Here is a 13,299-nt window from a genome sequence, read left to right on the forward strand (position 1 = left end):
ATTAACAGATGCTTACTCCTTGGAAGAAAAGTGATGACCAACATAGATAGCATATTCAAAAGCAGAGACATTACTTTGCCGACTAAGGTCCGTCTAGTCAAGGCTATGGTTTTTCCTGTGGGCATGTATGGATGTGAGAGTTGGACTGTGAAGAAGGCTGAGCACTGAAGAATTGATGCTTTTAAACTGTGGTGTTGGAGAAGACTCTTGAGAGTCCGTTGGACTGCAAGGAGATCCAACCAGTCCATTCTGAAGGAGATCAGCCCTGGGATTTCTTTGGAAGGAATGATGCTAAAGCTGAAACTCCAGTACTTTGGCCACCTCATGCGAAGAGTTGACTCATTGGAAAAGACTTTGATGCTGGGAGGGATTGGGGGCAGTAGAAGAAGGGGACGACCGAGGATGAGATGGCTGGATGGCATCACGGACTCGATGGACATGAGTCTGAGTGAACATGGGAGTTGGTGATGGACAGGGAGGCCTGGCGTGCTGCGATTCATGGGGTCGCAAAGAGTTGGACACGACTGAGCGACTGAACTGAACTGAACTGAACATAAAACTCCAAATTAAGGAAGCAGTAGTTATGGAGTCTACATTTTCAGCTAGAAACTATTTTGGATTTGGCTCCTCAAAAAATGTAGAGTTATACACGTATTCATAATAGGGTGTCACTTCTCATCAAAAATGAAGGCTATTACTCTTCACTGAGCACCTACTAGATAGTGAAGGACAGGGGAGCCTGGCATGCTGCAGTCCACGGGGTCGCAAAAAGAGTCAGATATGACTTCTGAGTCTGAACAACTAAGTGGCAGTCCTGGCCCACATATAACATCTGATGTCCCAGAGAGAGGAGGCAGTCGACTGCCCCTGTGCAGGCTCAGAGGAGACGTGCCCCACAGTCCTACCAGGAAGCACAGCTCCACGCCATCATCGGGTCCATGTGATTCCAGACCCCAGTGCCGTACACCAGCACAGACCTCATCACAGCTCATTCATCTAACAGCTTGAACCACATTACACAAACCAGGAATTTAGTTTGGATGCTGGTTGTTTAGTCAATGGTTTATTTTTAAAGACCTGGCTGACAACTTTGTGAAATCTTGCCCCCCCGCAGTACCCTCCTCTGATATCCTTGCTCAGAGTATTTCCTGGCTTTCTAGGCTCTGCATAAACCTCTTACTGGTTTAAAAAAAAAAAAACAGTGCCTGAATGTGCTTAGTCGGTCAGATTTTTCACCCTTTATCAGTGAATGTGTATGGCTCATGGGGAACTCTCGCAATTCAGGACAGTCCTACTTTGGCCCCACAGTTGGTCAGGGACCAGCAGCTTGGAGGTTCTCTGCCTGAGCCTGGGACCACAGCCCTGGACAGACACACTGATGTCTAGGCTGATGGGGGTGCATGTGATTCTGTTTTGAAGGTCAGCTTTGCAGGAACTGCCCTGGGAACAGGGCGGGGAATCTAGAGACTGTGCTCAGGCCCCAGGCCAGCATGGGTGAGCCTGTCTGTTTCCCAGAAGCCTTGCCAATCTGCCTCGAGTCCCACCCCCACTGCATGGAGTAGCCCAGTGTCTGCACACACAGACGGCTGGGGGGCTGTGTGGCCCCGGCTGGCTGACTCTCCCCCGGAGTCTGGCAGGGAAGTTTCTGGCAGGGCTGCTGTGTCCCTTGCTGGGGTGCATCACAGATTTGTTCTCTGAACTACTGGCCACCAAGCTCCCCAGTGTTTTCAGCACTGCCCTCATGCATGGACTTAAGCAAGATCTGTTCCCAATAAAGTGCACAGGGAAACAAATTTTGTTACGCATTATTTGCCAACAGATTTACGATAAGGAGAGTAACTGGTTACAGCTAAAAAGGAGTTCAAGGAAATCTGCAGTACATATTATTTTACACTTAAACTTTTTTCTCAAGATTGCTTTTTCCCTCTTAAATATATGCATGTTTGTATACATCTGTGTATGTACTTCATAAAGTACAAAAACAATTTAAAAGGGAGTGGATTCTAGATTCTGACACATACTTTGAGACGTCGATGCCAATGGCTCTGCACTAAAGGTTTGCTTTCTAACATATAAAATGAGACTAGAGACTCTCTAAAGCCTCTTAAATTTCCCATATTTTGTGTTTATATACCTTACCTAGATATCTGTAAACTTAACAAACACTAGAAACAATACACATGCTCTTCTTCAAAGTAAAAGGATATGCCTCATGTTAAATAATGACACTATTCTTAAAATTGTAGAGGAAACTGACATATCATTTATCTTCCAGTACAGTTAACAGGGACAGGGAGGCATGCTACATTCCATGGGGTCACAAAGAATTGGACACAACTGGGCAGCTGAACAAGTTAACATTTCTAGTCTCACAGTAACTGATATGATTTAAAGAGAGAAAATGAACTGTAGAAAAATCATAAATATGGCCAACTTGTCTTATACGAACTATGTCTAGTAATTTTTTAACAGCAAGCACAAGCTATAAACCGATGCCACTTAAGGCTCAGTAAAAATGAATTATTAAATTGGTCTGCTTATATCCTATTACTGACTTCTTATGAATACTTGATTTTATTTGGTATAATTGACAAGAGTTGACAGCAAAGGACAGGTTTAATGATAATCAAATGAAGATTAACTCATGTATGTGTCGCCTAGGACAGCTGGTGATAAAGTAATTGATGGGACCCTCAGAGACAGGGCACACGAATCTGTCATAAGTTTTAATAAGTTACCCTGTAATATTAGCAGCCTGCCTGCAACAGCTCACACATCCAATGGCTCTGAAAGAGACAGGCTACAGTATGTGCCCAACAAAAGAAAAATAGACATTGACTTTGCATATGTAATACCGGATCGCTTGCCATTAAACTTAATTTCTAAACCATTTATATAACTTAATGACTCTGTATGAAACTTTTAAGCTGGTGGTGAGATGAATAGTACCAGACAGAGCATGCAGAGGAGTACAGTGTCGTTTGTCTACCCCTCGCCCACTAACAAGTGACAGCTGAGCTCTTGTGGTATGTCCCAAACACTTAAACAATGATGTCATCACTTAGGAGACAAGGGAAAAAGATATTGGCATTTATAAGAGATTGATGAAAATTAGTTCTAAAGCATTAATTTCTCTTAATACCACTAGAAGAATTGTGTGCATTCAGGAGATATTTGATCTGAATTAAGAAACTGATGAAGCAATTGATTAATTGGAATTTAAGCCATCAGTCACCAGATCCATCAACAGCTTCATTTACATTCTAAACAATCAACTGACAGCCCGATAGAATACCCTGTATTAATACACAGTCAATATGATGCCACCAAGAGACTCGCTGAGCTGTATTGGCAAACGCCCAGTGGCTATTGTCCAAACTTGAACATGCTGCACAGATTTAAGACTTTTATATTGCCTAGGGTTAAAGATTCTTATTATAATAGACAATGTATTATCAGGGCTTCCTGAGCTAAAACTAAAAAATAATAAAATAATATTTATAGTGTTAGCAGATACACAAAAAACTCTGAATGTGTACTTTTAAAAATTACGCTTTAATTTAAAAACTTAAATAATTATGTAGTCACAGAAATTGAATTTCTAAAAATAAATCTTTAATCAAAGTAATATTATGACACAAATTTTACATAGCTAGAAGCTATGCAGTCATTTTATAAAGAGAAGAAAAATATCATGAAACAGGAATCTGACATGTTAATATCTCCATGTAAGTATTAGTAACTGTTTTAACAATTAAAACTTGACATAAAAAAATCCTAAACCTGAGACATATAACCATAGGTTAGAACAGATGACAGCATGATCTTAAACTTGGATCATTAATAATCTTCTAGGAATATCTAAAATAATAGAAAAATCAGCATACATGCATATTATGTACATTTTTTTCAGGAACAAAGTGATAATTCTTAAGAGTCTCTAAAAGATTTATGTCCTCCAAAATATTAAATATCATTACCCTACAGAGAGAAACTGTCCCTACAACATAGAATACAACGCAAAATCTGAGAAAAAGGAGACATTTTTAGAACATAATCAATTTGGATACAATTCTATTTATCTGAAGTCAGCACAATAGACTATATCATTTGTCTAATGTTCTAATATTCTATTTGTCTCACTATCTTACTATGTCATGCCATAACAATTATACAGTGGCTGAATTACAATTTCTAAAACTTTGGCAAAGAATTTGTATTCTAGCCTTCAGATTCTTGCTCTGAAAAATGGACTTTTCTAATAATCTTCCAGCTTTAAAGTGATGGATATTGTTCACATTTAATCTCCTAATGTAATCTGCATAATATATTCTTTTAAGTTAATTACCTATAGCCATTTTCACATTAAGTATAATATTCTTACATATATATCTACCATAATCACTACAAAGGCAATAAAATATAAAAGCACCTCCCAAATACACACATTTTGTTATTCATTATACTGAATACATTTACAAACAAAGATAAGCAAATCATAAATAAGGAGAGATGGCAGTGTAAAAATCTCTGTAAACCCATTCCTCCATAACTTAATGAGAACATTAGCAAAAGGTGTCCAAAGCAATTTTTTTCAAAACTCTGGAAAATAATCAGACTTGTAACAATCCCAGGTGCGTTTATTCAAGAAATGGGGCTAAACCTCGTTCTAAGAGACCTAAGTGGTCTGATGTGTCCCTTTTCCAGTATTCTGCCCTCAAATCAAACTTCACAGAGCTGAGGAAACCAGTGGTCTGGTAGATACTGAGGAGAACAAATGAGGGCTGGGACTCCCCAAACTCCAAGCCCAGAAAGCTATCATCACCTGACTAGGTAGGGTTTGTCTGGCTTTGACCCAACCCACAGTTGAGTCACGGAGAACGGTTTCTCCTGGAATCTCTGTCAGAAGAAATCAGTGGCAATTGTTCACTATCGCAGCTTCCTTGCGTGGTAGCAAAGCTGCGGTAAACAGCAAGCTGACCGCAAGATTTAAAAGAAAAGCTGGAAAATCAGACGACAAGGGGTAAGAGCCCTACCATGTTCCCAAGAGTCTAGAAGGCCACCTGCCAGTGCAAGGGTACACACATCCCCCTGAAAACCGGAAAGGCCCAAATTTCTAAGCCTGGTGGAACTTGAAGGTCTGTACAAGCAAGACATGAAGGCAAAGGCAGAGTCTCAACTGCCTGTCACAGCTCTGCAGGTGCTAAGGGAACACTATTCTACCCGTAAAAGATAAACCTTCCAACTCTACTAGTTAACAGTCTCTGTCATACAAAGTTCACTAGGTGACGGAGGGGGACAGGACTGTTACACACAGTCATTTAGGAACTTAAGCTGAGGGAAGCTCTGCCATCTTCAACAGGCAGCTCCCAAGGTGAGAGCAGTCATGGAGACACAGCCAGTGCAGGGAGAGCCGGGGCTGAAAGCGGAGCACGCAGCTTCCAGCCATCCCTCCCCTGCCACAGCTCAGGGCGCGGCTCCGTCTAACTGGACAGGAAACGGGAAGAGACTGGAAGAGTAGTTCTCCAGCCTCTGTCCCACAGGAAAAAGAAACTACCCATTAAACAGCACACAGTAAAGCGAATTTAGGTAAAGGGAACATTTCATGCAAAGATGGGCTCGATAAAGGACAGAAATGGTCTGGACCTAACAGAAGCAGAAGATATTAAGAAGAGGTAGCAAGAATTATACAAAAAAGATCTTCATGACCCAGATAACCACGATGGTGTGATCACTCACCTACAGCCAGACATCCTAAAGTGAGAAGTCAAGTGGGCCTTAGGAAGCATCACTACAAACAAAGCTAGAGGTGATGGAATTCCAGTTGAGCTATTCCAAATCCTAAAAGATGATGCTGTGAAAGTGCTGCACTCAATATGCCAGCAAATTTGGAAAACTCAGCAGTGGCCACAGGACTGGAAAAGGTCACTTTTCATTCCAATCCCAAAGAAAGGCAAAGCCAAAGAATGTTCAAACTACCACACAATTGCACTCATCTCACATGCCAGCAAAGTAATGCTCAAAATTCTCCCAGCCAGGCTTCAACAGTATGTGAACCGTGGACTTCTAGATGTTCAAGCTGGTTTTAGAAAAGGCAGAGGAACCAGAGATCAAATTGCCAACATCCACTGGATCATCGAAAAAGTAAGAGAGTTCCAGAAAAACATCTACTTCTACTTGACTGACTGCACCAAAGCCTTTGACTGTGTGGATCAAACAAACTATGGAAAATTCTTAAAGAGATGAGAATACCAGACTACCTGACCTGCCTCCTGAGAAATCTGCATGTGGGTCAGGAAGCAACGGTTACAACTAGAAATGGAACAGACTGGTTCCAAATCTGCAGAGGAGTACGCCAAGGCTGTATACTGTCACCCTGCTTATCTATGCAGAGTACATCACGAGAAATGCTGGGCAGGAAGAAGCACAAGGTGGAATCAAGATTGCCAGGAGAAATATCAATAACCTCAGGTATGTAGATGACACCACCCTTATGACAGAAAGTGAAGAACTAAAGAGCCTCTTGATGAAAGTGAAAGAGGAGAGTGAAAAAGTTGGCTTAAAACTCAACACTTAGAAAACTAAAATCATGGCATTCAGTCCCATCAATTCATGGCAAACAGATGGAGAAACAGGGGAAACAGTGAGAGACTTGGGGCTCCAAAATCACTGCAGATGGTGACTGCAGCCACAGAATTAAGACACTTGCTCCTTGGAAGAAAAGTTATGACCAACCTAGACAGCGTATTAAAAAGCAGAGACATTACTTTGCCAACACAGGTCCATCTAGTCAAAGCTATGGCTTTTCCAGTAGTCATGTATGGATGTGAGTGTTGGACTATAAAGAAAGCTGAGTGTCAAAGAATTGATGTTTTTGAACTGTGGCATTGGAGAAGACTCTTGAGAGTCCCTTGGACTGCAAGGAGATCCAACCAGTCAATCCTAGAGGTAATCAGTCCTGAATATTCATTTTAAAGACTGATGCTGAAGGTGAAACTTCAATACTCTGGCCACGTGATGGGAAGAACTGACTCACTGGAAAAAGATCCTGATGCTGGGAAAGATTGAAGGCAGGAGGAGAAGGGGACGACAGGATGAGATGGTTGGATGGCATCACTGACTTGGTGGACATGAATTTGAGTAAGCTCCAGGGGTTGGTGATGGACAGGGAAGCCTGGCGTGCTCCAGTCTGTAGGGTCGCAGAGAGTCAGACATGACTGAGCGATGAACTGAACTGTGAAGTGAAAGTCGCTCAGTTGTGTCTGACTCTTTGTGATCCAATGGACTGTACAGTCCATGGGATTCTCCAGCCCAGAACACTGGAGTGGGTAGCCTTTCCCTTCTCCAGGGGATCTTCCCAACCCAGGATCGAACCCAGGTCTCCTGCATTGCAGGCGGATTCTTTACCAGCTGAGCTACAAGGGAAGAACTGAACTGAACTGAACTGAAAGTAAATTTATATCTAGCCCTAGGTGGCTCTAGTGGTAACAAACCTGCCTGCCAATGGAGGAGACTTAAGAGATAGAGGTTGGATCTCTGGGTCGGGAAGATCCCCCTGGAGGAGGGCATGGCAACCCAGTCCAGTATTCTTGCCTGAAGAATTCCATGGACAGACAAGCCTGGCAGGTTATACTCCACGGGGTCGCACAGAGTCGGACAGGACTGAAGCAACTTAGCACGCATGCCTCTTAGGATGTAAATAATCGTTAACTACAATTGGTGAAAAGAGAAAACATTTTCCTTGTTTATGATGACTTAAAATGTCCTTGAAAAAAAAATACTGTTTATAAACGGAGAAAAAACTAAACCAACAACTCTAAATTTTTAACCGTGTCCTTTATAGAATTCATGCTACAAACAACAACACATATACTGAGTTTCCAGAACAAAAATAACATGTTGAGCTTCCTATAAAAATAATGTTCATTTATTCAACAAAGTCAGAAACATAAGGCAGAAGGAACTTTGGATATTACCTGACAAACCTCCCATCATTTTAGAGATGATTAAAGTGTATGACCACACGGATAGGTCATACAATTAGAAACTAGTCAAAGCAGACTAGAGTTTAAGCTTCCTGATTTCCAATTAACAGTTTTTCTCTCTGACCATAAGAAGCTTCCTTTTCACTACCGCTTTAGCAACTTCTTCTTCTTGTTCAAAGCTCAGGTCATATAGATACCATTTTTACGGTGAAGCTCACTTCAACTTACCCAGACAAATTGTCTGCTCCCTCCCATCACCCCCACATGTCTTTCAACATTTATATACAATCAGAGTATTGCTGTCAACATGTATACTTCCATAAATGAATAGATCATGAACTCTTTGAAGAGAGCAACTTGGTTTCACTCCCTTTTGTGTCCTAAGCAACAAGTAGTGCCTGGCACATGGTAAGTGCTAAATGAATGTTTGCTAAATGAGGAATAAAACTGTAAATGCAGGACAGCAATCAAAATTTGAGCAACATCATTAATTATTTAGATATCAAAATGGATTTGCATGAAAATATTCACTTGACAAACAGATTCTGATAGGATTATATTTTTTAAACCAACATACTATACAGTAAAATCATTGTTTTAAACATAGTTAAATGTGATTTAGAAATTAATGAATTCAATGTATTACCATTTGAAGAAAAATTCTTATGAGAATAACTTTATCTTTGAATATGAAAACTGCCAAAAACCAATCATCAGCAATGCAAATAAAAATAAAAATACCTGCTTTTTCTGACGTCCTAAGAAATACCATGTCCGATGGAATTCTTTGATTCTGCAGAGTAACATAAAATATTATCTGTATGTAAGTTTATAAATGAATACAATGCCATTTCAAAGGAGAAACAGCTGCTAAAAACAACTAAAATAATATTATAATTCAACTCTATGCTGAGACATTTATAATTTGTATAACAAAAATGAAAATTTAATTCATATTTTAGTTAGATCTCTAAGATTTCTTTCCCCACCAATAAATCATGTAAATGGCATTTAGTGATGATCTGAAACTAGTCCATTTCTGAACAATGTTAAACATTACCATTTCTGTGGCCTCTGCTGTACTTTGACTCATACATACAATATAGTATGTTTACTGCCTTATAAAAAAAATTACGCACTCTCTATCAGACTAAATGACGTGGAAAGGGAGGACAGTTCTTCCAACATCTAACACAAAACAAAGCATATCAGAAATGAACACTTAGTAGATACTGAATGAATGAATAAATGTACAGCTGAGCAGACTAAACCCTACAAATCTGAGGAGATACTCTTACAGGGCAAAAAAGGAGAAAAACCCAAAGTTCACTATTCATACATTTACTTAATCACTATTACTGATGATAACTGGTATTAATTAGTACTACTAATAATACTTAGCATTAGCATTAATTAGTTGGGAAAGCTGTACAAACTAAAGAAAAATATACTAAGCATACTTCATATAATTTCATGAATTATTTATATTTATTGAGACCTAAGTAAATATTTATATACAAACAGTAAAGAAATGAATTACTTGTCAGTCAGCAAGCAACAACAACAAATATAAATTGAGCTGTTACTGGTGAAAAAAGATATGCTGCAGAACAGTGCTTCTTATTTCTAACCTGAAATGATTTCTAACATTTCTTTAGGCCATTATTGAGAGCTAAGGGACCCGTAGGAGAAAGGGGAATGGAAATTAGAAAATGTTGGTAATAAAACCTCAACATATCAAAACATGTGGAACACAGCCAAAGTTAGAAAAATGGTAAGAGGAACGTATACATGATTAAACTGCAAACAGAAGAAAAGGGAGGCTAAAAACACACAGGGAACTGAGTATCTGCTTGAAAGCAGAAAAACAAAAAGCCAATAAATCCCGAAGAACATACAAAGATGCAAGCAAATATAAGAGCAAAATTAATGACACAGAAAATGAAAACATTATTCTAGTAACAAACAGCAAGAAAGTACATTAAAAAAAAAAATGCCCACTGTGGTAATAAGAAAAAACTAGCATTAGAATAAAACAGATGAAAGATGGGCAAGTTCTTTCAATAAAAAACTGTAAAAGATTTTACAAGCTATAAAACATTACTTAAAGAAATCAACTAAAGAAACAGAGCACACCACGCTCTCACATTATGGCATACAGTATTGCGAGTGTCCACAGACTGACCTAGACATTCAATACAAGCCCAATCGAGACCTTAACATGCTTTTTTGATGGGAACTGACAAGCATTTGGAGAAGGTGATGGCACCCCACTCCAGTACTCTTGCCTGGAAAATCCCATGGACGGAGGAGCCTGGTGGGCTGCAGTCCATGGGGTCGCTGAGAGTTGGACACGACTCAGTGACTTCACTTTCACTTTTCACTTTCATGCACTGGAGAAGGAAATGGTAACCGACTCCAGTGTTCTTGCCTGGAGAATCCCAGGGACAGCAGAGCCTGGTGGGCTGCCGTCTATGGGGTCGCAAAGAGTCGGACACGACTGAAGCGACTTAGCAGCAGCAGCAGACAAAACATTCCTAATATTGAGAGGGCAATGCAAATGCCAAGAATGACTAACAACATGGAAGGTTGAATGTATAACATAACAAAACTAAATATTAAAATAGAATAATTAAGACAAGATGATATTCCACAAAGATAGATGATTTTATAATGTAGAGAATGCAGAAGTCAGTCCACACAAACATGTACACCAGATTTATGAGGAAGTTGGCACTGTGGACATCTTTTAAATAAATAGCTTTCTAGAAAAAACTAGATACCTATGGGCGATAAGAAAAGGGAATACCAGGTCTCTACTTCAACAGAAACAAAAAAACCTATTCCAAATGAATTATAAATGTCAAAATCAAAACAATAAAACCTAAAAGATAATACAGAAGAATACTTTCATAACTTTTTGGTAGAAAGATCGATTTCTTAAACAAGACTCCTTCCCCCCCAATACCACAAATTAAAAAAAACTTATTATAAATGAAAATAATAATAAGGTAGATTTCATTAAAACTAGAAATTTCTATTCCACAAAGCCTACTAGGAAGGAAAAGATATTTGCAAGATAAAACTAATAAAGGACTCCTATCTAGAATATCTGAAGGCCTGCAAACAGATAAGAAAGGATAACTCAGAAGAAAAATTGTAAGAGAATTTCACTGGCTCTTTACCACTGAACCACAAGGGAAGCTTCCAAAACAGAAATATCCAAAATCATATGAAAAGTGTTCACCTTTGACAGTTTACAGAAATGCACATTAAAACTACAACTTGCTACGTATACAATTTGGAAATGTTAATTTTAAAAGGTTGGCAGTGCTAAGTGATGGCAAACATGAGGGATGGGAACTCTTCCTGCTGACCTCAGTATAATTTGATCCATCACTCTGCAAAACCATCTGGAGTAAGCACTCAGGTGAAACATCCACACGCCCCTAAAGCCAACAAGCCCACTCCTGAGTACATATGCAGCAGCAAAGTCCGCATGCGTGAGCCACAACACATGGTCACGGATGTCTCGCAGCTATCATTCCTAACAAGAAAACTTGGAAACAACCCAAGTATCCACCAGTGGTAGAATACTACGCAACAACAAAACGAATGAACTATAACTGCACACAACAAAATGAAGAATCTCACAATCAGCACTGGGCCAGAAATAAGCACGCACCCAAACACAGCTCCACCCTACTGAATCTTCCAGGCACCCTTGTTGAAAGCCAATTAACCACAAAATTAAGGCTTTATTTCTGGACTCTCAACGTTTAATTTATGCCAGTTCCATAGTGTCCTGATTACTGTTAACTTTTAAAAAGTTCTGAAATGGAGAAGTGTGAATACTCGAACAATTTCGTTCATACGTTTAAAAACTGCTTAGGCTACTCTGAATCTTTGGTATTTCCATATGAATTTCAGAATCAGCTCATAAATTTCTGCAAAGAAGTCAGCTAGGATGTTGAGAGGACAGCACTGAATCTGTAGATCAGTTTGGGAGTATTCCCCATTTTAACAGTATGAATACTTCTAATCTATGAACATGGGAAGTCCTTCCATTTATCTAGATCTTCTTTACTGTGTTTTGACAATGTTTTGTAGCCTTCAAAGTTTTGGACCTCTTTTGTTACATTTATTTTTAACAATGATCTTATTTGTAAGTATTTTATTTCTTTGATGCTACTGCAAATGAAATTCTGTTCTTAATTTCAATTTTAGACCATTACCCTATATTCCTCTATACTGTTTTATGTTCTATGGGCATCAATAAATATATTAGAAACTCCAAAATAATTATTGGATACTTTTTATTTTTCCCTCCTCAGGACTCTGAGCAATACAGGAGTAGGGACCTGTGTCTTCTTAATATACCATGGTCCCTTTCGCTGGCACCTACACTCTCTCTTTCCCCCTCCAACTGGCAGGTCAGTGGTGAGCTACCCGGTGGAGAGGCCCATATGCCCAGGAACGGGGGTGGCTTCAGGCCAAAAGCTGGTAGAACTGAGGCCTCGAATCCAAAAAGGCAGCAAGTCCTGCCAACCAGCCCCGGAGTGAGACCGGCGTCAGGCCCGCCCCAGTGGAGCTTGGAGGTGACGGCCAGGAGGCTGACACCCTGACACTCCTTGACTACAGCCCTGGGACAGACCCGCAGCCAGGAGGTGCAGCTAGGCTGTGCCCAGATTCCTGACCATACAAACTGTGAGGGAATAAATGTTGATTTTTTAAAAACAATTACATCAAAATGTATATGACTAACATATGGCTCAGCCATCTCTCTTGTCAGCAGTTAGCCCACAGAATCCTGCAAGAATATATGTACCAGGATGTTCACTATAGCACTCTTCAATAGCAGAAAAGAAACCCATCCAAAATCTAACAATGGATCAAAAGTTAGTAATTTATAGTATTCATATAACTGAATACTACATAAATATGTTGCAAATCGATATGTTTAATTTTCTCCCATTCTATAAAATTAGACAAACACAGCCCACAACATTATCTGTGTACACATTACTGCAACCAGATGAAGACCACTTCAGTCTTGAGGAAGAGCCCTCTCACTAAACACCCCTGTGGGCGACGCAGGCTAGGGGTGCCCTGGTGGGTTCCCAGGTGGACGTCAGCTGGTACCAAGGGCTCACACTCCTCTGTAATAGGCCTTATGAAAACTTGCCATATTTTTTAAAAAGTTGTTCAAGAGCCTTAAAAATAAAGACTAAGCCCTCACTAACTGTTACTCAGCAAGACTGTGCAGACAGAGATGCTTCGCCACACAGGCACACAGCCCAGGCAGTTGAACTCC

General features: G+C 39.8%; 1 protein-coding gene across 7 annotated transcripts in view; it reads right to left on the reverse strand.

Annotated features, from left to right (window-relative positions):
* ATP9B (ATPase phospholipid transporting 9B (putative)) overlaps positions 1-13,299 on the reverse strand; it is a 156,566-nt gene that overhangs the window by 99,323 nt on the left and 43,944 nt on the right. For 5 of the 7 annotated variants that reach the window (XM_042239456.1, XM_042239457.1, XM_027960864.2 and 2 more), the window contains exon 7: positions 8,727-8,778. The exons of the other annotated variants lie outside the window; for them this stretch is intronic. In XM_042239456.1, the coding sequence (XP_042095390.1) occupies positions 8,727-8,778 (52 nt within the window). The remainder of the gene's footprint in view (positions 1-8,726; positions 8,779-13,299) is intronic. 7 annotated transcript variants of the gene reach the window in all.

Source organism: Ovis aries, chromosome 23 (genome assembly GCF_016772045.2).
Source record: "Ovis aries strain OAR_USU_Benz2616 breed Rambouillet chromosome 23, ARS-UI_Ramb_v3.0, whole genome shotgun sequence".
Classification (NCBI taxonomy): Eukaryota; Metazoa; Chordata; class Mammalia; order Artiodactyla; family Bovidae; genus Ovis; species Ovis aries.